We start from the raw sequence: 24,119 nt of genomic DNA, 5'->3' as shown, positions 1-24,119 counted from the left end.
AACCTCCTGTTTGAACCCCAGCTCAGTTTGTAGCTCAGTTGATCATTCCATGGAGTGAAGGTCCAAAAAATCCAGTTTGTAGGATGACTTCTTGCCGAGAGGCAAAGACAAAAAACAAAGTTAAAACTCAGGTTGACTAAAACTCAGTTTGACTCAGCAAAACTCAGCTTGGCTAGAGTACTCAAAACTGGCAAACACTCTGGGGTCAAGGTAGTGGCAGTCAGCAGCTTAAGAACGCTCCGTTAACCATCAGCAGTTGTGTGAGGTGGCGGACCAGAGCTAGGCGCCTCCTAGTGGAGGAAGGGAGACAAACACAGAAACACAAAAACGCAGACAGGACTCCTGACAGTTTTAAATATAGACATTTTTAACATTTGTTGGAACTGTGTCACTTTAATCGTGTAAATGGAAAAAAAAAAAGCAGTATCAGCTTCAAAATCTGCCCCCAAAAATCGTCAGCACAGTTCAGCAATCAGCTGTCAGCAAATGTAAAAAAAAAAAATCTATATCAGCATTGCATTTAAATACCTGTATCGGTCATTCTCTACTCTCCTCCTCACAACATTGCTTTGATTCATTTGTTTTTGCAGCCATTGGTTTAAACACAGCTCTCCTGCACATCCGTCACTATAATGCTTAAACTTTGACAATGATAGTTCAACACATTTAGTCATCGTTTCAATTTTACTGCCTCGATCGGAATACAGTAAACATGTAAGGACTCTTTAGCCAAAGCAGATGGGTATCAGCATTCCCTGCTATATGTTCTTTCCAAATAGTGTTGGCAACGAGGAAGGAGATAGGAAGGAGATCCTGTATGCTTCCTGTCATAGTTCCATTGAAGGAGCAATGATGAATCCCATAATCCTTTGTGTGACAGGTTGCATATGCACAGCCCATACTCTCTGTGACACATGCGAATGTGTACACCTTTATGTATTTTAGGTTTTAGATTAGGTAGCTTCAACTGATCCTTATGTTTGTGTAACTTTTTTCACTGTAGAATAAAAGACTTTAGATCTTATAATAAACGTATTAATCCATTTACACAACGAGTGAAGGTAGTTGTATCTACAATGCCAACGCTTTGTCTTTTAAACCTTCGTGTCATGTTTCTTATGATAGTTTAAAAAAAAATAACTTCATTGATCTCACCTTAGAGAAATGTACCTCTGCATTTAACCCATCCCCTTGGGGAGCAGTGGGACCACTGTGCCACAAAATTCCCAAACAGCTCTTTTCCATAAAGCTGTTCATTTTTTTATGTGCATTTTATTATAACCACCTGACCCCTGTTTGTTCTGTAACTCAGCTTTACCATTTTCGCTTCTATACAAATACAAAACCTGGTAAGGTCTAAAAATGCTGAAGTTGAAGGAAGATGTATTTCACCTTCTACAATAAGTTTATAGATTTATAGGTTTCATAGACTCTATAGAATTACTAATCAAAGGAAAACAAATGGACAAGATAAATGCATTCATGTTTTCGGTATACCTTTTTTTACCTGACCACTCAGACAACCCATATGCTGATCCTGAGAGGAACCATCGCCCCATAGATTCGGACAATGAGGAATTTTGTGACTCAATGGAGCATCTAGCAATGGAAGAGGTTTGCTGTCTTGTTTCCTAAGATGAAAACATTGCCATTATGAAAATAAAACGTCAAATCTAGAGAAAATATTTCTTATCTTTTTTTTTTCTATTTATTGAATGCACCAAAGTAAGCAACCCCACCAGTCTATTAACATAAAAAAAAATAGGAAAAATGAATTATATTACAGCTATCAACAAAGGCTTGGAAACAACTGGGAACATCTAATTGTTTTATTTATACAGGGATAAATCAGCAAATGTAAAAATAAAAGATCCACTCTCTGTGATGACATTGATATGACAATAGTCAAAAGAGTTTGTCCAGGCAGTTCAAACAACAGACTCATATGTAACCTTTCTTTCCAAATGGGTACATTTCCAAACATTCAAAATGATCACATGGTTATGCAACACTGGAAATGGACACCAAACCATACACTATACTTTCACAGTTTTCATAACTTTTTAAAAACAAAATCCAAAAATATTAGCAGAATTGACAACTTTGTTGATAAACACAAACTACTTTATGAAAGTCGGTACAGATTTAGATCCCAGAGATCAACATTTTTGGCAATCCTGGAATTAATAGATAAAATCACCAGCTCCACAACTGGTCTACTTGTTGGTCTGACAAAAAAGTTTGACACAATCTAACAATCAAGAAATTAAAGCTTTGTAGTGTACAGGAGGGGATGGGGGTCGTTGTTCTAGAGTGGATGATGAGCTGTTTAAGTAGCAGGCAACAATTTGGAAAAATGGGTGATTATCAGTCATTATTCTTGGACATTGCTTGCTTATGGTGTCCATCAGGGGAAAGGATTGGGACCAGTACTGTTTAGTCTGTCCATAAAGGACATGTAAGTTTTTTCTTTCCCCATACAGGTGATAGCTCACAGCAGCTCTTGAGTGACATCACACCAGGGTAAAATAAGCTGAAAAACTGGTTTGACTAAAACAATTTTTTCTTTGGATTTGGAGAAACCTTTTATATTAAGTTATTTGAAAATTTGTGGGGTAAAGGTGGGACATCTTAATAAAATAAAAATCTTAGGTGTGATTTTTGACTACAAGATCTGTTACACTCAGGAAGACACCTGCAGGAAATCATTCAAACCACCATGCACTCTGCAGAAAAGAGCCACCAGGATCATTTATGAGGCTGGCTATATTGATCACAATAAACTATTATGCATTTATTCCTGTTTGCTTAAATGATCTTACCTGGTAAAGTATCAAACCACACAACTAACTTATAAAGCTAGAAATAAACAGTTAGCAGACAAAATACAAAAAACATTTGCTGAGAGAGATTGGGGGTATAATTACAGGGATAATCTAAATCTAAGAATCTTACATGCTTGAAGAAACACAAAATAATAAATAGTGAAAGCATGGAGTATATGGAAGACCTAAAGAGTCACTGAAAAACAAAACCAGCCAATTTAAATGTAACATTTTAATCATGCAATTTGAAAAGATTTTCTGATTGCACATTTTTAATTGAATTATTAAAGAGGAACTCTGAAGTGTATATATTAATCCATTATTGAATACTGAAATTTGAAAATACATTTTTAAATCCCATTTCTGAATGGACATTTAAAAAACAAAATTCATAAATCTGATTATAAAAACCTTTCCTTATCACATATTTAAGAAAGCCTATTCCGGTTTCAATTTCCATTTTCTTTTTCAACTTGCCATTTCAAATCCTTTTTGAATGTTTTTTTTTTTTGCTTGGCATGCTCCATTTATGACTCTTTTGGTCCCTGAGCACACTGAAAACTAGTTTAAAAGATCACAGTTGCTCCTCAAATGTAACCAAATGTTCGTTAATTCATTCAAGCTATTAACTTAATCACAGAAACAAACTGCAGTTCATTTTTTTCTTGTCCTTCCGGACTTATCTTCCGGTATCCCCTGTAGGAAAATTGGAATTGATCAACTAGAGAAAAACAGACCAGTACATCTCATCTGTAGTTTTAATTTTGTAGTTTATTAGCTTTTATTCAGCTGTGCCTAACTTTCCTTTGCATGTGTAGATGTGCATGCAACGACTGTCTCCATCAAAAGGTCGATCACCCGGGTCAGGAGCAGCGTTGGTGAAGACGAGCGATGTTTGGTTTGAGAGCAGCACAACCCTGAAAGAAGCTAAAGATGAAATACCAGGAGGAGGTTTCTACATCAAAGAAAGAGTGGGTCCAAGCGGACACAGCAGCTCCTTATCAAAAAGAGAAATAGGTGAGCCTGCCTTGGTTTACTTTTAACATAACAGTGCATCCCTAACATGTGCTCAGTTTATGTAAACAGCATTTTCTTAGTCTTTAACTTCTTCCAAATGGGACCTGTGTTGTAGGTTTGCATTCACCAACAACCACCTACAGCCCTCCACGTTGTGTAAGTGCAGGCGGTGAGTGCAGCTGTGTGATACAAAGCAGACATCCTGTCACTGTTACCAGGGGAAACGCAGATAAGCAAATAGCAGCTGCTCTGATGAAGCTGCAGCACAACATGACCAACGTGCTGCACAGGCTGCATGCTCTGGAGGAGCTGACTAGATCACAGGTGATTCACCACAACTCACGGTTATGTTTTATGCTACAGTGCAATCCGAGTTTCTCCATTTATCTAATTTTTGCGTACAGCATTGCCTTTTTACACTCTCTGTTTATATTCCTCATATATCTACTTAAAAGCATTTCTATATTTTCTTATTTGTAGTCAAGATCCTCATCTCCAAGACAAGACGGCATTTTATCCGTCGCTCGAAAGGTTCTTATCATTTCTATAATTCTCCTCAATATTCCCATTATTTTTATGGAAGCTATGATTGGCCAGGGGTGCAGCAAATATCTTTGTGTGTGAATTAATCAACAAAAATCAATGTTGTTTATGATAAAAAAAAGCAATTTAGTATTATTAAAAAAAATGAGTTTCTTCACCCTTAAGTGTCAGTCAATGCAAAATATGTTTAACATTTGTTAAAATATAATGTATTAAAATAATCTCAAATGGAGCAATGCTACTGGGGTCTCCTCTTAATTAGACCCAGAAACAGCAAATAAGTTTAAGCTTAACATTCAACTGACCTATTCTCGTTAAAGCTGGAGGGAGTATAGTGAGGTGATGTGATAGGAATATCCTATTTTAAAATTATCAAACAGCTTTTAATTGATTATTTGATTTAATTGGGGGAAGCCTTTTATGAAAACACACATTTCCTAATTTTTAAATCATGAATTCATTGAATAACCACATTTTAGATCAATTTACTAGCCAAACCCAGGCCTGATTACTGTCTGACTTGTTAAATTAAAAAGCTATCTGAAAATACAAAGCAGGGTAAAAGATCACAGAATCCACCATGATGCCCTTATTCAAGACATTCAGTAGAAGCTAAGAAAATGAGTTCCTGACATTATTGCATCTGGAAAATTTTACAAAGTTACTCTAACTTCTAGAGACATTACTATCAAGTGTGAATAAAGGTGAATGGATTAAATTTGTGGGGTAAAAACGAGAATGGGACGGCCTCTTCCTTCCAACAGAAAGAGGTGTGTGGGTCCCTGAGGTTAACATTAAATCAAATGTTTGCCAATTTCTTAAAAATAAATCTATCCAGCCAAATAGAACCAGTTTAAACAAAATCTTCCATATAGGCATTAAAGGTATAGTGGATAGGGTTGTCACGATACTAAACTTTTCAACTCGATACCGATACTAAGGAAAATATTCGATACTCGATACCATTTTCGATACCACAAGGATAAAAACAAAGACTCCAAAATTCTACAGAAATTTTCATTAATAATGAAAATACAATAAATAAATACAATAAACAATAAGAAGAATATTTTGAGGTTGTATGCTGTGCACAGTATTAAGCAAGCTTGGTAAAAAACTTACAAAATTAAAATTAAGTTTTCCTTACTTGGCTTTGCTTTGCACACATAACAATGACACTGGCCAAACTGGTTAAGAAAAAAAAATAATTCTAAGCAGCTGCACCTGTTACAAAAAAAGTGTGAAACTGAAAAGTGCACAGAATTATTCCATCACACAGTGTGCAGAAAGTGATTTTTCCTCTGTTCTGCACTTTAGGTGAATGACTGTTTAGGTGGCACTGTATCGATACTTTTGAAAATTAATATTGTATCCGGATGCAACGTTTCAGTATCAATACTTTTTTGAGTATCGATACTTTTGACAACCCTAATAGTGGAGGATGTTCTTTATCCGGGTGGATCATCTAAATAAGTGGTCTTCCTAAGTGTCAATCATTGTGGTGATATGTTTACGTAAGGCCGTCCTACGTGTTCATCCCCATTTTCACTTACCGGTGGTGAGTCTGACATAGTTGAAAAATTGCAAACCTTTTTTTGGAAAGTAAGCTTGAATGAGCGATGCAAACTGCAACTTTTAAACAGAGCGAAATGGGCTTGTGCACGGGCTTGCATGCTTTTGATAGACATTCCCTCTCGAGGACAGGTACAGGGTGGAGAGGTTTGTTCTGTAGACACCCTCCTGGAACTGGCCAAAATATTAGGTACATGGGTAAAACAGTTTGTTTTTTGTATGTTTTATTTACTTAATAGTTCTAACACACAGTTAAAAAAAGAATATTGGAAATACAGACCTCTTCAACAAATAAGAGATGGATTTTTTCTAGCCAATTTACTATAAGAAGTTTAGTTTAAAAGTGACACAAAAACACACCATCATGATCTTTCTTTAAATCTTAAAACAAAAAGCTCTGTCGGAGGAATAACTAGCAAAAACATTCAAATACTGAATAATTAAGTGAATGAAGACAAGAAGTCTTTTTTCTTTATTTTCACTGTGTAGCATACATTGATGTATAGTTTGGCAGCATCTGTTTTAGAAGTTTAATTTGGTATGTTTAGGATATAGTTCATAAATAATCTTTATTAGAATGAGTGCAAAGAAAAATAAATCAATGTTTAAGTCTGCCAGAGAGAAGTCTGGTGAAAGACCTTCCTAGCCCTACCCTATTGCAACAGTTTAGTTGTTGCTCTCAATTTTTATGGTCTCAGCCCAAAGATCTACAGTAAGTCTCCTTCAAGCGGACACAAAGGGGCCATTTTACAAAAATGTCAACATCTGTGGTGATGAGCTGTTCTCCTTTCCTGAAATCACCCATTAACCTCCCCTCAAGCTTATTTAGATGATTATTGCACAGCTGGGCACAATCAAAAGAGCAGTCTAAAATGTTGTTTTGTCACACAGCAAAATGCCACACTGCTAGTACTATACGGCTAGTTTTGAGATAGCATGTATTTGGCAGATTGACCTGAGGAATGCCCACCAGAGCTTTTGTCCATAGATATTGATTGTTCCTTTCTCTACCATTTTATATTTCCACAAGCGTTTCAGAGCATTTAGCAGTACATCCAGCGACCCCAGAACCCCAGACCATGGAGAGCCACCCTAACCCAGGAGGATTCAGTTTAGATAACCAAGAAACTTCTCCAGATATTGACTCAGTTTCAGATCCTCCCAAATAAAGCGATACTACATTTTTGAGTGGCCTTTTAGTGTGGCCAGCTCATGGCTCACCTGGGCAATAATCATGCAGTCTAATTATGGTCTCTGTATGCGGGATAATCTCTGCAAAGGAGAAATACTGACTAACACAGACCTGGAAAGATTTAAGATAATTGGAGAGAAATGGGTCTTTAGTGTTCTTGAAAAATATCTTCGATCTTTGGGTTCAGCTCCTGAAAAATAAGAGCAGCAAAAACTGTGCTGCATTTATATTTGTTTGCTCAATCTTCATTTTTTTAAGCTCAATAAGGAAAGACGAATATCTAATTATCTCAGTAGAAAAGCCATTTTTCATGACGGCAAGCAACATTTCATATATATAAGTAGGTAAACATTTAGAAAATTCTCAGTTTTAACCCACTACGATTGAAAGGGAGCATATATAACAACAATAATAAGAATAGCAGTTATCTCTGTAGTCATGATGTGTGTTTACTTCAGTTTGTATCTGTGCTTTGTGTCTGCTGCAGTTCCTCAAAAGATTTAGGTGGCCTTTTCACCTGTCTCCACTCACTGTGGCGTTGGTGGCCGTCTGGCCTCTGATCAGCCACTGGCTTGTTCAACTCTATTTCCTTCGCAAAAGAAGGTAAGCAGAATTTATGCCTAAAATATTAATATTTTTTCCTGTTTTATTTTTACTAACTCCTCTTTTTCTATTTGCAGGAGAATTCTGTGAGAAGTCTGATGGTTAACGGGGATCAAAGATGCACTGTTGTTGCACTGTGGCTTGTTTTAAGCCAACATCCCAAATGAAGGATGTTGAAGCTTGGAGGAAAAGAAAACTTTTCCGAAGAGGAAACCTTTTAGAAAAGCGTGAAACTGGCTTATTATTGTCTGAAATGTGAGCCCCATCACCAGCACACTGTTAACGGTATATTTGAATGTTTTAGGAATGTATGAATTTATCAGTGTTAAATCTGTTTTATTTTTAGATATTTAAAGACTTTGGGGGACTTCTGCAAACGCCACATGCAAAATTCATGTAACAAGTATTTCGTTTAAATTAAGGCTGTATTTAATTTGTCAATACAGTGATAAGCTGCTGGTAAGAAGTAAAAATCTTCATCCTTGTTTTTGTAGAAATGGTTTGTGTAATAACAATCAAAAGAAAAAGTGATGCTTTGTAAACAAATGAAAACGGATGAAAGGGCATGGAAACACGATGGCAACTAAGGGACTATAAAGAAAGAAATCTTAAAAAGCTGGAATAAGTGTTAGTGTTTATAACCTAATAAATCTTTTGCTATGTAAACCTTATGGGAGTAGAGACAATCTGTATTAGCCTTATCTAAACAATCGTCTTACTAGTTTTGCAGATGAAAAGAAGAAATTGCACATTAATCTAATTGTCATACCTGACTGCATGAAAAAAAGTAGAATATATAATAAAACAATTTTGAAACAAACCTGATTTTATGTCAGTGTTCATACTGGGAAGCGTTTGCTGTTTTAAAAAAAATAAAACAACAAATAATGGAACAATGACACATTTTGTTCACTAAATATTGATTCATATGACTGAAATATGTTAATAAGGGCTACATCTGACCAAACCACAGGGGTTTATTCATGAGATGACTGTGTGTCCTGCTGGATATTTAGAAAGCTAGCAGTCGGTATTACCATTGCTAACATCCAATTCAGTTTATTTGAATGACGCTAATTCACAACTCATGTCATCTCAAGGCACTTTACTAAGACAATAAAACCAGATCTTACTATTAGATTGGTTCAAAGTTTTGTATCTAAGGAAAACTAGATGATTGCATGGACTCATTCTTCCGAAAGCAATCCCCCACACCGAGCATGCTTGTAGAGACAGTGGAGAGGAAAACTCCCTTTTAACAGGAAGAAACCTCCAGCAGAACCAGGCTTAATGTGAACAATTTAATCACATCCAAATGAAGTGTCTGACTAATCAGCTTCTTTTTCAAAGACTCTTTACCAAAGACTATAACTTCTGTTTTGTCTGCATTCAGAAGCAGAGAGTTAAGAGTCCAACTGAAATTCTTCAAAAAGTTAATTGTGGTGTAAGTGGTCACACACTTGTTTGTCAAGTACCTTCTCAAGAATTTTAGAAAAGAAAAGAAGATTGGATTAGGTCTATAGTTGACCAAGTCATCTGGGTCAAGAGACGCTTTCTAAACTAAAGGTTTAATTACAGCAACCTTAAGAGCCTTTGGTAAATATACCTGTAACAGGGAGAGATTAATGACATTTCAAAGGGAGGAGGAGATCAAAGGGAATACTTTCTTAAATAACCTGGATGGAACATTTGTTAAAAAATAATGCATTAAAATAATCTCAAATGGACCAATGCTACTGGGGTCTCCTTAGAATTTGACCCAGAAACAGCAAATATGCTTAAGCTTAATTTTTAACCGACCCATTTGTGGTTAAACCTGGAGGCAGTATAGTGAGATATAACTCACTATACTGCCTCCAGCTTCATAAAGCTCTCGCTTTATGAAGGGTCATCCCAAACAGCAGTAAACTATTTTTCCAGACTATGTAGGATTCTTGTAGGCCTGTGGAGCAACATTTTCCCTCCAGTTTCCTAGCATTTTGCTTCAAAGTGCGCAGCTCTGTATAAACCAAGGAGCCAGCTTTCTACTTTTAACAGTTTTCATTTTTAAAGGGGTTGTGTTTTCTAAGGCAGTACGGTGAGAACTAGCAACCCCATCAACAAAATCATCAACCTGTAAATAAAAGAAATGTTTGCCCTCTGCAGCACTGCTCAGTGGTTTAGAGGAGAGAGAAAATGGAACAGATTCTCAACATTGATAACTGCTTTATCTGATAATTATCTGCTAAAGTGAAAGCTTCTTCTGGGAGAGGACAGGGTTGTGAGAAAATACAAAAAAAAAAGATACACAAAGATAGAATTTGAAAGAATTAAAGACAGGTTTAATTTAATGCACCCATAGCAAAAGAAATGTTTAAGGGCCAAACATACAAATTCTGTTGTTGTTTTTTTTCTAGGAAAGCAAAATTTATTGTATATTTTAATAAATATGTTGGTTGGCAAGAAAATACACAGAACAAAAAACATAACACATAACATTTACCAAGGCTTACCAGTGGAATGGGTATCTACATTTCGACATGAGGTACAAATAAAATTAGACATTATAAAAAAAATTCAAAATAACTGATTGATTTAAGGCTCTCTTTTTTGTTGGTCCCCTTGTAAATAGTGGATAAATATAATTCAATTTTTTAAACCAAATTCTGAAAAAAAAGTAAGAATGATGAGAACTTATATTTACAAATAAGAAATTTGCTAAATATTATAATTATTTTAATTGCCAGTCTCCTATTTATATTAGTCTTTTTAAACAAAAAAATAATATGTTTATAACGTAGTGGATTAACACGATTTGATTTCATAAACGATAATTAATCTCACTGCATACCAGTTAGTGGAGGTAAAGTGTTACTTATCGTAGTTTGTTCAACTTTTAAGTCCATAAGAAGAAGAACACAGGGATTATTTTTATTAATAGGGAAACATCAGACAGGGAAATGTGATCGTGTGGGAGATGACACAATGGAACATGTTATTTTGGGTTGTAGGTAATATTTGATTCAGAGAAACAAGTTAAATAGGAAATTTAGGAATATGAAAGTGAAACTTGAGATTGTTGATTTACTGCCAAAGGAATCAGGAAGCAGAGGATGTCAGGTCATATATGACTTTTTGAAACAGATTAAATTGTATAACAGGATATAGTAGTTTTTTTTGTTTTGTTTTTTTTTTTGTCATGTTGTCCACATTCCTTACCAGTTGGTGGCGGTAATGCTCAGCTAACGTTTTTGCCAACCGCCAAAAGAAAAATAATTTAGAAGAAGAAGAAGACGACGGGGACCGTTTTCGCCGCAACACTGTTGGCGTCATATCCGGTCTATTCCCCGGCTGCTGAAGTTCGTAGCTGAACTTGCTATGCCTGCAGGGGAGAAGCAGAGGGAAACAAACAGACACCTGTAAGGGTCAGGAACAGAGATATCAGTGAGTCGGATGCTATTAGTGGAAACAGGCGGATGATGTTTTCCTTTTCAATGTCGGTCCAGCCGCAGGTAAGGAGCTAACGGGCCGAACTAGCTTTAGCATTGTTGTTGTTTTGTTTCTGACCTACCCCAGTTCCCGTCGCTTCCTAGGTCAGACCCTGCTGCTTATCTAATGAGGATATTGCTGCTCTGTATTAGTTTCTCTTTGAATCTGCAAGCACTTTACACTCTTTGTTTACTCTAAATAAAGCTAATTCCTGTTGACATTTGGATACAAAAAAACTGCAATCCTTGACACTATTTTTCAGTAAGCTAGTGCGCCTGGTGCCACTATCTATAGCAATAACTGGAATACACGTTTTTAGATTGAACTAATATTACTTCTAGGATTTAAAAATAGTGTCTGCTGCTAATTATTTTAATGGTCGCAGGTGACTCTACCTCTCAGTCACCTCATCAACATCCTACATCCCCTGAAGAGCTCAGTTGGAAGCAGCAGCAGTGCCACATGCAAGTCCAGAAAGCCCAAGGAACCTGCTCCAGATTCAGATCCACAATGCACAGAGGTAATTATTAAAAACACTGCTACAATATGCAACTCTAGGTGATGTTCTGTTGATGAAATGTCAGCAAACAATCTGTGTTGCAAGGGAGTGGTTTAAACAAGTTGTTTTTTTTTTTTAAGTCTGATTTCATCAACTTTAACTTTAGAAACCCCAAAGCAATAAATTACAGATCATATTTGACGCATAAATCCAGATTCTTTCCCTTTTTTATTTTTTATTTTTTATTAGTTTTGTGTTTTCACAAACAGAAAATAAAACAAATTGTACACTGTGTTGCCTATCATCTAACATGAATATGGGATACGGATCAGGAACAAACAAATAAAAAAAAAAATAACCCACCGTACAATGTCACATTCTCGTTAAATCATGTCTCCAGTGGCCGGCAAACATTAGCAGACATATTTAAAGCCTGACATCAACACAATCATATCTAGCCTGGTGATCAAAGAAAGAAAAAAGATGCATGGTAATACAAAAGGAGGTTGTTCATTAGTTAAGATATGGTGAGGCCTTCCACTTCATAGGATTCTGACCTCTCATTCAGTTCTCTTCTCAGTTCTTTTGGTAAATTACTAAGCAGAGGAGACCACACATCAATGAAATGTTTCTCATTACCCTTAAGAACTCTACTAATCCTTTAATGAGGGAGGACTCTAAATATTTCTCTATACCATTGTGTGATAGTTTGTGGTTTATCCTTAATCCAATTAATTAAAAAGCTTTTTCTAGCCACAAGCAATCATTTTGTCACAAAGTTTGAAGTGCGATTGTGTCAGAGTGACTGATTTTGAAGGGATGCCAAGAAGAAACAAACCTTGGTCACAGCTGATTTTTACATGAAACACGTCACTCTTCAGAATGCTCCCCAGAATCGTTTGATCAGTCTGCATTGCCAGAAATAATGGTAATACGACCAAACCTCTCTTCCACATTTATTGCATAAGGGAAAGACCTAGCGTTCCATCTTCTAAAAATATAAAAGGTGTTATATGTAGACGATTTAGTAGTATATGCAGTGTCTCTCTGAGCAAATTACATATAAAGGTAGAATTAACCATATAAATGGCTTCTTGCTAGTCATCTTCGATGTATACTGTGTCAAATTCTCCCTCCCGTTTCTGTGCAATGTCTCCAACACCCTCTAAGAGAGTAGAGCACTGCATAGAAAGCAGAAATAAAAGGCCCACAGTATTTATATTTATCTAAAAATCCAAATTTTAATGATTTATATATTTAAGCTAGCAGTACATTACATGGAATTCAATGAGCTTGCAAGAACACAACTACCACCATGTTGTTACGCCTTCTTATGTGTAGAACTTGAGGGCTAAAAGCTTACTGGAGTGACAGCAATACAGTGGTTAATCGGGGGACTGCAGGCTACGGAGGAATATCAGAGGGTTATGGTCAGAGAAAAACAGTCTCAGTCAGGATCATAGTCTACATGCATGCTGTAATGCATTCAGGCCAGAATCTAAAGAAGATTTATTAAGTAGAAAGCCTAAAGTATGAAAAACTAATTGAATGAGAGTCTTTGTCAGTGGTGTGGCACAAATGCTTTGATGATATTTGTGTAAATGAGAGAGAGATGGACCTTCAAAATTCATACTTTAATATAGTTTTTTTTATTTTTTTATTTCTCTTTTGCGTGTGTTTCTTATATCATATAGGATCATTTGGCCTCTTCTTTTTTGCTGCTTTAAATCTGCAGATTTAAATGTAATTAAAGCGTCAAAGACTGCCAAGAAAGCTCACAACAGATCCCGGCACAAACTTAAGACAATTATTTTTATTTTTTATAAGACTCCAACAAAATATTTTAGAGATATTTGGTTTAAAAAACAAAAATATATCAAACTAAACAAAACCAAGAGCATCAGTCATTGACAAATGCTGTGATCATTAGATGTGTAGATGTATAGAATAGATGTATATTGAAAGTTATTTTTTTTATCATTTCCACCCCTTGCCTCAGTTGATATTTATTTAGGGTTTAATTGTTCAAACTCCTTAATGGTGAATTTTGTAGAAGTGAAATAAACATCAGGGTCAGTTTCATTGATCGCCCCTGTCTCACACTGTATAAAAAACAGGCTTTTACCTTCCAAGGGGAAGAAAGGACATAGAAGAGGCCAATCATTCTGAAACCTTAACACACAGTTTGCTCTGTCTGCATGTCTGGTTTACAGTATGCGCTTTCAATGTGGAACCTCCGGGACCTCGGCTTTTCCGACCTTGGAAAGCCGCAGCTGGATGAGCTGGTGAACCAGATGTTTCCACATTTGAACACACAGGAAGTGTCGTCCCCAGCCCGGGGACAGGCAGCATGGAGGACATCGCATCTCTCCTCTTCCTCCTTTTTCTACAATAAGCACGGTGAGAGCGAACTGCTTCGCTTTAGGGACTGGGGCCTGTTATGTTTTGCTGATCTTCTTTTAGTATTTAAGTCATTTCAAAATGAACAGAAAGCTGTTGTTTTCTGTGTTTTACTCAGGCTTTTCATTGGGCCCCACGCCTTTGATGACTCCTGCTTTCTCAAACAGGCACCTGTCCCCCCTGCAGACAGTCTGCACAGAGCTTAAACACTGGCCAGGTAATTTGCTGATTAGTTGTATTTATTGATTTATTTTTTAAAGTATAGACTGCGTATTTCCATCTGTTACAATATTCTGTTTGTGTTCCTATTTTCTTTTAGAAACTCAGATCTTTTCTTTATTGGTTTTTAAGTAATGTTTCAGAGCCGAGGCTTTAAAACTTTAAGGAGCAAAACCAGGCGAGTGCAGTCGGCGTTTGAGCGGCCCGTGGACTCCGAGACTTTCACGCCATCTTTTATAAAGGTGGGGTCTCAAGGATATATGGCTACCAAGTAACCAGCTAAATGGAAATTACAAACTTCAGAGAGTTTCACTGGGATTTTGTAATAGAAATAGACTGATACATTGCCTGATCAATTGGCTGTTGTGTTCATTTGTGTATTCAGAAGCCATGTCTTGTGATCAAGTATAGTGTTTGCATTGCCGTTCCCTTCTTTTGTTTTAAATTGGTAATGTTTTGTTAGTAAATGTTTCCCTTTTTTGTGTAAATTAAGACTTTTGTAGCATTTGTCATCATTGTAAAGTCTTTCTCCAGTAAATAGAGGAAGAAAAAGGCATTTAAGAATCGTCCCAAAAATATTGTCTGCAAATATCAGGGATCAGTTAGACTGATGTCAGAATAATCAGCACCAACCTTTAAAAAAAACAAATGTATCTTTAATTTTCTGTTTTTTTATAAACTAACAAAAGTCTAAATTTAGCGTTTTTTGAAAATTAAAAATCCGGAAAAGATTTGGGGTTGCTGTAATCGAGTCACTGTCTGTGACTTCTTTACAAAAAGTCTTTTTTTTTTTTTCAAGGCCTTGGGTTTTTTTACTTTGCATTGGCGGTTGTTCTTTTTTTAAGGTTTTTTTTATGTATTATGTGACCAAATGAGGGAAAACGTTTGAGTTTTTTTTTTAAACATTGTACATGTTTCTGTCTTAATTTCATTAGAAAAAGTGACCTCAGAGACCAGATCTCCATAAAGAATATTTTTCTGTATCCAATCAGATCCTTACATCGTATTATCTTTGAATTGACATTGGGTGTTATTTTTATATGGATATCACCGAGTGGTCTTGTCTTCTGCAGGGTTTCCTTACACGTGATAAAGGGTTTGATGTTGAAAGCCTTGACGGCTTGCTGAAGAACAAGAACGTACCAGATGGACAGCAGGACGCCTTTAAGAGGGGCTTCGCTGAGGGTTTCCTCAAAGCTCAAGCTCTGACGCAGCGAACTCAAGGCAGGTGTTAACACAAGTCCAACAAACAGAATAACGCTGCAGGAGTTTATCAAAACTAATATGGCCCTTTTGTGGATTCAGACTCTCTGAGGAGAACTCGTCTAATCCTCCTGATCCTTCTTCTGGTTGGGCTCTATGGTCTCTCTAAGACTCCTTTCATATCAGGTAAAGGCCTTCTTATGACTTTTTTTTTCTTATCAACTTTGTGAAATTGCATTAAATTCCTTTCAGAGGATTCTGATCCCTTGTTTCTTTGTTCCAATGGAGTTTTGTTTTAACTGTAAACCAAACAGAGCAACTTGCTCCTCTGACTAGATCTCTTTACTGTGCTGGAGTGAACTTTAATCTGAACTTTTTGAGCAGTGCGCTTCCGAACAACAACAGGCCTGGACTCGGCGGTGGATCCGGTGCAGATGAAAAACGTGACGTTTGAGCACGTGAAGGGAGTTGAAGAAGCAAAAAACGAGCTCCAGGATGTTGTGGAGTTTCTGAAGAACCCACAGAAGTTCACAGCCCTCGGAGGAAAGCTGCCAAAGGGTGGGATGTTTTTTTAGCACCTGCAGGCTGTCGATAGAACCTCGTTGTTGCATCTTTTGGACTGTTACTTATTTTTCTTACTTTATTCCCTCTTTATCTTAGGTGTTCTGCTTGTCGGTCCTCCAGGCACTGGAAAGACTCTCTTGGCCAGAGCTGTGGCCGGAGAGGCCGATGTGCCGTTTTATTACGCCTCTGGGTCAGAGTTTGATGAGATGTTTGTTGGTGTCGGAGCGAGTCGCATCAGGAACCTCTTCAGTGGGTACCTTTTCCTTTCTTTTCCGCTCAGAAGTTAACACACTTAAATCATTATCTATGTGTTTAATGATGCCTCTGTCCTGCTTGGACTCCCCAGTTATATAAATGCATTCCCCCAATATTTGGTTAAATGTTTTTAAACAAGTGGCACAAGGATGATGCGCTTTCTCCAACTGTCAACAAGTTTCTAGATAATTCTGGCTGCATATTTGACCACCTTTCTTTTCGCTCATTATATTCCCTCTCAGGGGTGCAGCTTTAAAGACAGATAATCAAAGAAAGAAGCATTTCAGAAGCTAAGCTGTTTAAGCTAAGCTTTTTTCTTCTTTTTTTTTTTTTCCAGTGGTCATTGTCCTGTTTGAAATTCAGCTATCTGTATTTTTTTTTTTTTTTTTATGTATCACGAACAACATTAATGTAAGTTCATCTAATGAAAGAAAAGTTCTTGGAGGATGATTGAAAATCAGGGTCACTGCCGACTCTGGACTACAATGCAACTGCCTGCAATAACAAGCTACATACATAATAACAGTAAAATAACTATTTGTCTTCACTGACCAGAATAAAGTTTGGGGGACTTGAGGAGAGGCTTCAGATGTAAGAAAACTATAATCGTGGTAATGGCAGCATCAATGTTGAGGGTCTGATTTAACACGTACATGAACTTTGAACACAAAACAACAGTTTGGTTAAAAGTGGGAATAAGGTCCAAACACACATGGATAAACCTGCAAACTTTAATCTCCTGAAAAGGCTCTGTATTTGTTTTCTGAAGTCAGAATCTTGACCCACTCTACCACTGGAACCAAAGTCAGAATCACGAGTGGGAAAGTCGAGGAAACGGGATAGTACCAGACTTCTGCGTTCACGATGGCCGTTTTTGAACAGCTCTTTAATCGTTTAAGTTACAGTTAGTCAGTCATAAAAATACTACTTTTCACAAGATGAAATGAGTCACTGCTGTTTTATACACTCAAAAAACATTTTAGAAGTGTTCAACATTGGAGAATATGATCCTCCCCAGACAGGAAACTGGAACACAATCACCTCAGAGATTAGGTCACTATTACTTCACAGTTCCAGGGTAAATCCAATGTCCCAAAAATGGAAGAATGGTCTAGCATCTTGCCAGAACCTCAATAAAGTAAAAACGAATAAATAAATGTTAAACTCAGCATTCCTGGTGGTACAAACACATTTTAGTCAGTTTGGTTTTGTTTTTTCTTTAGTTATGTTTGTATTACACACAATATACAATATTTAAAAACAACTGTGCAGCAAATGTCATGAAACGCGGACAGATGGACCCAGTATTCAAGGAGAGACAGTCAGTAGGAAAGTTCAACAAGTTTATCAAATAAAGAAAACTAAAGTGGAGCTGTGGCTCGCGGATACTGCAGGAGGGGGGCGGGGCACCGCCCAATCTCAGACACTCTGGTTTAGCAGGCTGACCAGGTGGTCACGCACAGGAGCAGACAGGATCAGGTGCAGATGAGCAGGCTCAGTGGCAGAGGGTAGCTGAGACAGGACGTGGAACCAGAACTTGATGCAGGAACTTTAAACTGGTCTCCTCCCTGGAGCAGGACACAAGTGAGAGGAATAAATTATAATTGAGACAGGGAGGGAAAATGGCAGGTGAAAGAAATTACCAATTAAGGGGGAGCAAACAGGCCAGATCATGACAGCAAAGTGTTGTTGTATTGACATTGTAACATGATTCCAAAGCATCTTTAAAATTTCCAAATTAATGGTTAATAAACTTCTAACAGGAGCTCTGTTAACATTTTACAGCTGTAGTAGTAATAATGCAGATGCATGCATTGGGGTGTAACTGCTGTTCTTTGCTGTTTCCTCAGGAGAGGCCAAAGCCAATGCTCCCTGTGTGATCTTCATTGATGAACTAGACAGTGTGGGGGGTAAAAGGATTGAGTCCCCTATGCACCCTTACTCCAGACAGACTATCAACCAGCTGCTTGCTGAGATGGATGGGTAAACTTTCAGAAACAATCTGGGACATGTTTTCATGTTTGTGCAGCTGTTCTCTTCATTTCTATTCTGATTAGGAAATTAGATCACATTCTAGAGCGATTTAATCTTTGCAGCTTTCAATAAAAAGCGTGTGTTCATACCAGAATGCTCAGATAATAAACTATGAGTGGACAGTGTGATGTTGGCCAGGCATGTACAGACACTGACCTGCTGTTTCCTAGGTTTAAATCGAATGAAGGGGTGATCATCATCGGAGCCACTAACTTCCCAGAAGCTCTGGATAAGTAGGTTTTGGTTTCTTACGGTCTACTCAGAAATCCGATCAAGGCGCTGCAGCCATGTGCTTTATGCTGCTTCTGGGTTTGTCTTTGCAGTGCGCTGATCCGCCCGGGACGTTTTGACATGCAGGTGACTGTACCCAAACCAGATGTTAAGGGGCGGACGGAGATTCTCAACTGGTACCTGAAGAAGATTAAAGTAGATCCAGGTGAGCCGTTAGCATCGGTCTTGTGCTGTTCCTCTCCGGTTAATTCCTACCTACAGTACAGGATGCCATCTTCGTAAAACTATACATACTTCTTGAACTTTATTTAATTTTTATTAAAACAAAGTCATGATTTTATTTGGATTTTATGTAAAAAGTAGAGATGCAGCTGTTGGTTCAAAGGACAACTCTAGAGGAGCTGCATACATCCACAGTTCAGACGTTAGCTTCTGTTCATAAATGGTGATATAAATCTTGGCGTACTTGTATAGAGCTTTATTAAGTCCAAGAGCCCCAAACCTCCTCACACTGCACTCAGTCATTCACCCATTAGGGGCTGCTGTACACCACGCTCTTCCAGGCCCTCTGAACACCTTCAGTAGGCAATGCAGGTGAGATGAGGTTCCAACCTTGGCAGGCAAACCTGTTTCATACGCCACTGTCTCCCCTGTGTAGGAAAGCCATTCATTTCGCTCTCCAGAACTCTTTAGGTTAAAGGCCAATTTATGCTTCTGATGAATAGCCTCTGCAACCGTCAAATCTGTCTCTATGCCTCAAAGAAATCCTGCCTACCCGTCGGACGGTCACAAATCCACGCGGACATCAAGCTGAAGTGCGCAGACAATAAGAAGCTGTGATTGGTTCTTGGTATGCCTTTCCGGCTGTCTAAGTAGTCGTCCTTCTCGATTCAGTGCCGGGGTGCCATTTTTAAAAACTGAGGAACAACTACAATGGAATATTATGACGAAAGGTTAATTGAGAAGGTTCGGAAGTACAACCACCTGTACGATGCCTACAAATTATACAAACATGCTAAGGTCTCTGCCAAAACGAAGTTCTCGTGACCATCCGCCGAAGTTCTCGCGAGTTTTCGAATAGGCTCCCTCTTGCACTTTGGCGGGAAACTGCTGTGTGTCCCCAGAAATTTCCAACCGACAGTGCAGAAGCATACCAGCAAAACTGGTTCGCGACCAGACCCAAGCGACATTTTATGTGTGCGGTTGCAGAAGTCTAATCTGCCCTTAAAGATGCATGAAGGGCAACATGGTTAAAGAGCAGAAATAACCCTGAAGTTTGCAATGATTTAGTAGATGGAGCAAATATGGACCTACATGCAAAACGCTGTGTAGGTTTGAAGAAGCTGAATACATTAAAAATAAAAAATAAAATTTTCTCCACTTTTGGGTTCTGCACTACTTTGTGTTGGTCTAACTAACAATAGGGCTGCAACTAACAGTTGTTTTGCTAATCCATTAATCTGACGATTACTGTTTGATTAATTGATAAATGAACGGATAGCAAGAGGTTCCTTAAAGAATATGTTTTACAGAATTTAAACCAGGTGAAACAAAAACTTTGTCATTTTTGGAGTTCCGGGTGTAGCATATTTACAGACAAAATGTTTTGTTTTTTTGTTGTTTTTTTTTACCTTAAATGAAAAATATTTACATATCTTTTTTTTTTATATTAAAATATAGGTATAATTGTAAGTGGGTTTCTCTGTCAGCTAAAGGCTGTTTTAGTCTCTTTACTCCAGTTAAAAATTAATCGATTTTTGAATCGGTTGACAACTATTTCAGTAATTAATTAACGATTACTAAGCCCTACCTAACAACTGATTCTTATTATGCAAAACATTTTGTAAATAGTTTAAGAAATTTTGGCCGTCAGCTTTTTCTAATGCTTATGATGTATTAAGTTAAATCATTCAAACCAAATCATCTCCATGACGACATGTCTGCTCTGCGTTCTCCCTGCAGCCATTGAGGCCAATCTTATTGCCAGAGGAACCGTTGGATTTTCCGGCGCCGACCTGGAAAATCTGGTCAACCAGGCCGCCCTGAAGGCAGCAGTTGATGGCAAAGACATGGTCACTATGAAGGAGCTGGAGTTTGCCAAAGACAAAATACTCATGGGTGTGTAAAGAGTTGCTAGTGGCGATCTGATGACCCTGCTCCTGGAGATAATGATATGCTTCGTCATTGTTACCTCACCTCCCTCCTTTCTCCTCTCTTTTCTCCAAGGCCCCGAGAGAAGGAGTGCAGAAATTGACAACAAGAACAAGCAAATCACGGCATATCATGAATCCGGTCACGCCATCGTGGCGTATTACACCAAGGACGCCATGCCGATCAACAAAGCTACCATCATGCCCAGAGGCCCAAGTCTGGGACACGTAAGGAAAATCTGGACCTGTTGCTGAAGTGCTTCTTTAAGTTTCATCTATTATTGCTGTGCAGCAAACATTTGACTTACTCTTCATCCTACAGGTTTCCATGCTTCCAGAGAACGACAGGTGGAGTGAGACCCGTTCTCAGCTTCTGGCACAGATGGATGTCAGTATGGGCGGCCGTGTGGCAGAGGAGATTATATTTGGCCATGAGAACATCACAACGGGTACGAACCATTGATGGGAGATTGATGGCCATGTTAGTGTGTGTGTGTTAGGAAAGCTCATGCTAAAGGAGATTAATTCTGGTTTTAAAGGAGCATCAAGTGACTTTGATAGCGCTACCAGGATTGCTAAGATGATGGTGACCAGATATGGGATGTGTGAGAAGGTAAGAAAAGCAAATTATTAATTACAAAATGCATTGCACTGATTTAGGTTCTGACTGTTTCTCCTCGTCTATCAGTTAGGTGTGATGACCTACTCTGACCTGACGGCGCAGAGTCCAGAGACACAAGCTGCTGTGGAGCATGAAGTCCGGGTTCTTCTGAAGGTCCGCCTCCATCAAATTTAAAAATTCAAACCTCTTCAGCTCCTCTGATGCTTAAGTAACACCTTTTGTCCTGCTGCTTCCAGGATTCCTATGAGCGTGCCAAAGCCCTGTTAAAGTCTCACGCCAAGGAGCATAAGAACCTGGCAGATGCTCTGCTCATGTATGAGACGCTGGACGCCAAAGAGATTCAGCTGGTTCTGGAGGGCAAAACCCTGGAGACCAGATAAAACCTGCAGGGAGGAGCACGAACGGGAAGAGAGGGGCAGATAGATTTTAAAGAGAATGGGATCAGATGCATTTAGCAGGAGGGTCGTCTTTTAAAAAGTTCTTTACTTAATGTCCTCATGATTTCATAGAATCTCCCAAACTAGAAGTGCTGATATGTTTTAAAGCAACAAACAGCAGGTTGATGTTGCATAGAGTCACAGATGCAGACATGCTTATATTCCGCTCCTTCTGGGAATGATGTGTGTTACACCTAAGAATAAATCTGTTTTGTTTGTTTTTGCCATGGGATAATGGTTGAAAATCAACTGAAATGTGTGTACTTGCTGTGTATACACTGAAAGTTAAATTTAATCACTGATGGCACTTTTTTTTTTTTTAGTATTAATTCAAGGGTTACCTTGTTGCTAAAATGCTGCGTTTAAAAAAGATAATTTCTCCTTTCGGTGGAAAATGCTTTCTTTTATCAAACGCACTATTTCCATATTAAATTGGACCGACAACATCCAGGTATTTAAACAAGGTGGAAAACATCGTAGGACACATTCTTCTTTTTATAAAGCCTCCCTTTTTTCAAAAACATCAAACTACTTTGGTTTGAAATGTCTTTTGGTTTATCATTGAGGTGTAAAGAATAAAGAAAAATGTATTTACAGATCTTTTCCCAGTATAAAAGAGGAATCAATGTCTCCTTTCATTTGTAGTTGTTTGATACAGCAAATCATATCTCATTTTTAAGCGTAATCTTTTCTTCAATCTGTACAATTGCAGGAAACGAATGATTATTTTTTTTACAGTATTTCAAAGTTGGATCATGCTACTACTATAAAACAGACTGATCTAATTATTGTTTCCACATCTTTTCCAGAGGAGCCAACCAATATGTCCATGTCTGATCAGCACGTTGCTCAGGTTGTTTTATCAATTAGTGGGAAGAAATTATCCATGAATGTAAACAATAAATGGAACAAGTGTATTTTTTTTTTTTTTTTTCCGGAAGAGAATGTCAAAGAATTGAATTTTGAAATGAACAGCATTGTGAACTTGGAGTCATTTTTGATATGATGGTAAACCAGTCCAGCCATTATACAAATACATTCATGTTTTATCTCTGAGGGGATTTCATAGATGTTCTCGTTTCCTTGCTTCACCGGTTTCCACAGGTTTCTGTTGCTCCTTTATAAAGGCGGCCTACATGTGAATGTATAATGAGCCATTTGTTTTCCAGTGCATTACTGTTTGTGCACTTTATGTCTAATTTTAACGTAAATAAATATATCCTTATTTATTTAGTTTGGCTTTTTGGAAGCCTTTGAGTGAATTTCCTGTAATTACAAATGTGTGGAGTGAAGACAAACCAAATGTTTTTTTTGTTTTTTTTTGCTTTGTCTTTCTATTCCTAATTGCAGAGCAATATCCAGTCCACTTCTGCTTATGTAAGCGATGTTTCTTTTTTTTTTAAGGGTGAGCAATTATATGCTCAGGCTGGATAAGATAAGAGGCACTTCAGCAATAATAAATGTGTCAGGTTGTCTAAAACAGCTGGGAAGCAGCATTTTTGACTTTAGAAGACGTTGATTAATTCAGCTGTTCTGTGGTTCATGTCTGATGCAACATACTCCAAGCTTAGAACAGATCCTTATTTAAAGGTTATACGCTAATCACAAGAGTTTAGCTTATTCTTCACCTTGGTCTCAGTTTTAAAGATGGTTTTCTCAGTTTATTAATCTCTCTACTTTGCTTGGCATGTACATACTGTACGATTCAGTGCTGGGAATCCTGTATATAAATGTATAGGAGTGCATTTATGCTGTGTGCACTCTGAATGGCTCCTCTCTGTAGATCTCTTCCACTGTGTTATAAGGACTGGTAATGCGTAGCAGAAACACCAAACTCCAAATAAAATATTTAAATTGAAGAATTGTATCATCTTTGTGGAAAGTTTTAAAGCAATTCTTTCAAATTTGCCTTTTAATCAGTGGATCAATAGGCTAAATAACAATTCATTCCATTTCTCTACATTGAACCAAAATTATTTTACCTACCTGATGTCTGACTGGTTTGATAAAAGGGATTTCATGATTTCCGACAGGAGTTATGCTTAGATGTGGCTTGAAAAAAAGGACCCCAGTTTTTTAAATAAAAATGTCAAACTGTTTATTCTGGATTTTATAAGGGGGGGGTGAGTAAGTTTTCAAAATCTATCCAAACCTAATGTAATTTTTTTTGTTTTTTTTTTGGAAAGATTTTGGTTTTAAGCCTAACTTTCTTTTACAATCTGAAACATTTAAACTTAACAAAACAGAAAACACGTGGCAATATGTCCTAAAAGGAGCAAATACTT

At 37.6% G+C, this 24,119-nt stretch overlaps 3 protein-coding genes across 6 annotated transcripts in view; 2 read left to right on the top strand and 1 right to left on the bottom strand.

Moving 5' to 3' along the window:
* LOC107086810 (acyl-CoA-binding domain-containing protein 5A-like) overlaps window positions 1-8,560 on the top strand; it is a 15,505-nt gene extending 6,945 nt beyond the window's left edge. For 2 of the 4 annotated variants that reach the window (XM_015378010.1, XM_015378009.1), the window contains exons 9-14: window positions 1,520-1,614; window positions 3,644-3,842; window positions 3,958-4,166; window positions 4,323-4,373; window positions 7,637-7,752; window positions 7,830-8,559. In XM_015378010.1, the coding sequence (XP_015233496.1) occupies window positions 1,520-1,614; window positions 3,644-3,842; window positions 3,958-4,166; window positions 4,323-4,373; window positions 7,637-7,752; window positions 7,830-7,842 (683 nt within the window). In that variant the 3' untranslated portion in view covers window positions 7,843-8,559. Of the gene's footprint in view, window positions 1-1,519; window positions 1,615-3,643; window positions 3,843-3,957; window positions 4,167-4,322; window positions 4,374-7,636; window positions 7,757-7,829 lie in introns of those variants that run through there. The other 2 variants (XM_015378013.1, XM_015378012.1) reach the window with 2 other exon arrangements.
* A 2,505-nt stretch (window positions 8,561-11,065) lies between these two features.
* LOC107086822 (ATP-dependent zinc metalloprotease YME1L1-like) lies at window positions 11,066-22,130 on the top strand. The gene is made up of 18 exons (XM_015378026.1): window positions 11,066-11,243; window positions 11,606-11,740; window positions 13,933-14,119; window positions 14,238-14,336; window positions 14,471-14,580; window positions 15,412-15,562; window positions 15,644-15,727; window positions 15,926-16,099; window positions 16,202-16,354; window positions 18,211-18,343; window positions 18,565-18,627; window positions 18,718-18,830; window positions 20,588-20,743; window positions 20,852-21,003; window positions 21,098-21,224; window positions 21,315-21,388; window positions 21,464-21,550; window positions 21,634-22,130. Exons 1-18 carry the CDS (start codon window positions 11,208-11,210, stop codon window positions 21,775-21,777), a joined length of 2,178 nt encoding a protein of 725 aa, XP_015233512.1. The 5' UTR covers window positions 11,066-11,207; the 3' UTR covers window positions 21,778-22,130.
* A 1,377-nt stretch (window positions 22,131-23,507) lies between these two features.
* The window catches only part of LOC107086816 (patched domain-containing protein 3-like), a 3,624-nt gene continuing 3,012 nt past the window's right edge, over window positions 23,508-24,119 (bottom strand). The window contains exon 5 of the mRNA XM_015378020.1: window positions 23,508-23,627. Within this exon, the coding sequence (XP_015233506.1) occupies window positions 23,508-23,627 (120 nt within the window). The remainder of the gene's footprint in view (window positions 23,628-24,119) is intronic.

The sequence above is a fragment of the Cyprinodon variegatus genome, unplaced genomic scaffold, assembly GCF_000732505.1.
Source record: "Cyprinodon variegatus isolate N-32 unplaced genomic scaffold, C_variegatus-1.0 Scaffold163, whole genome shotgun sequence".
NCBI lineage: Eukaryota > Metazoa > Chordata > Actinopteri > Cyprinodontiformes > Cyprinodontidae > Cyprinodon > Cyprinodon variegatus.
Note: the sequence above shows the minus strand (reverse complement) of the source record. Positions and strands in the feature narration are given on the sequence as shown.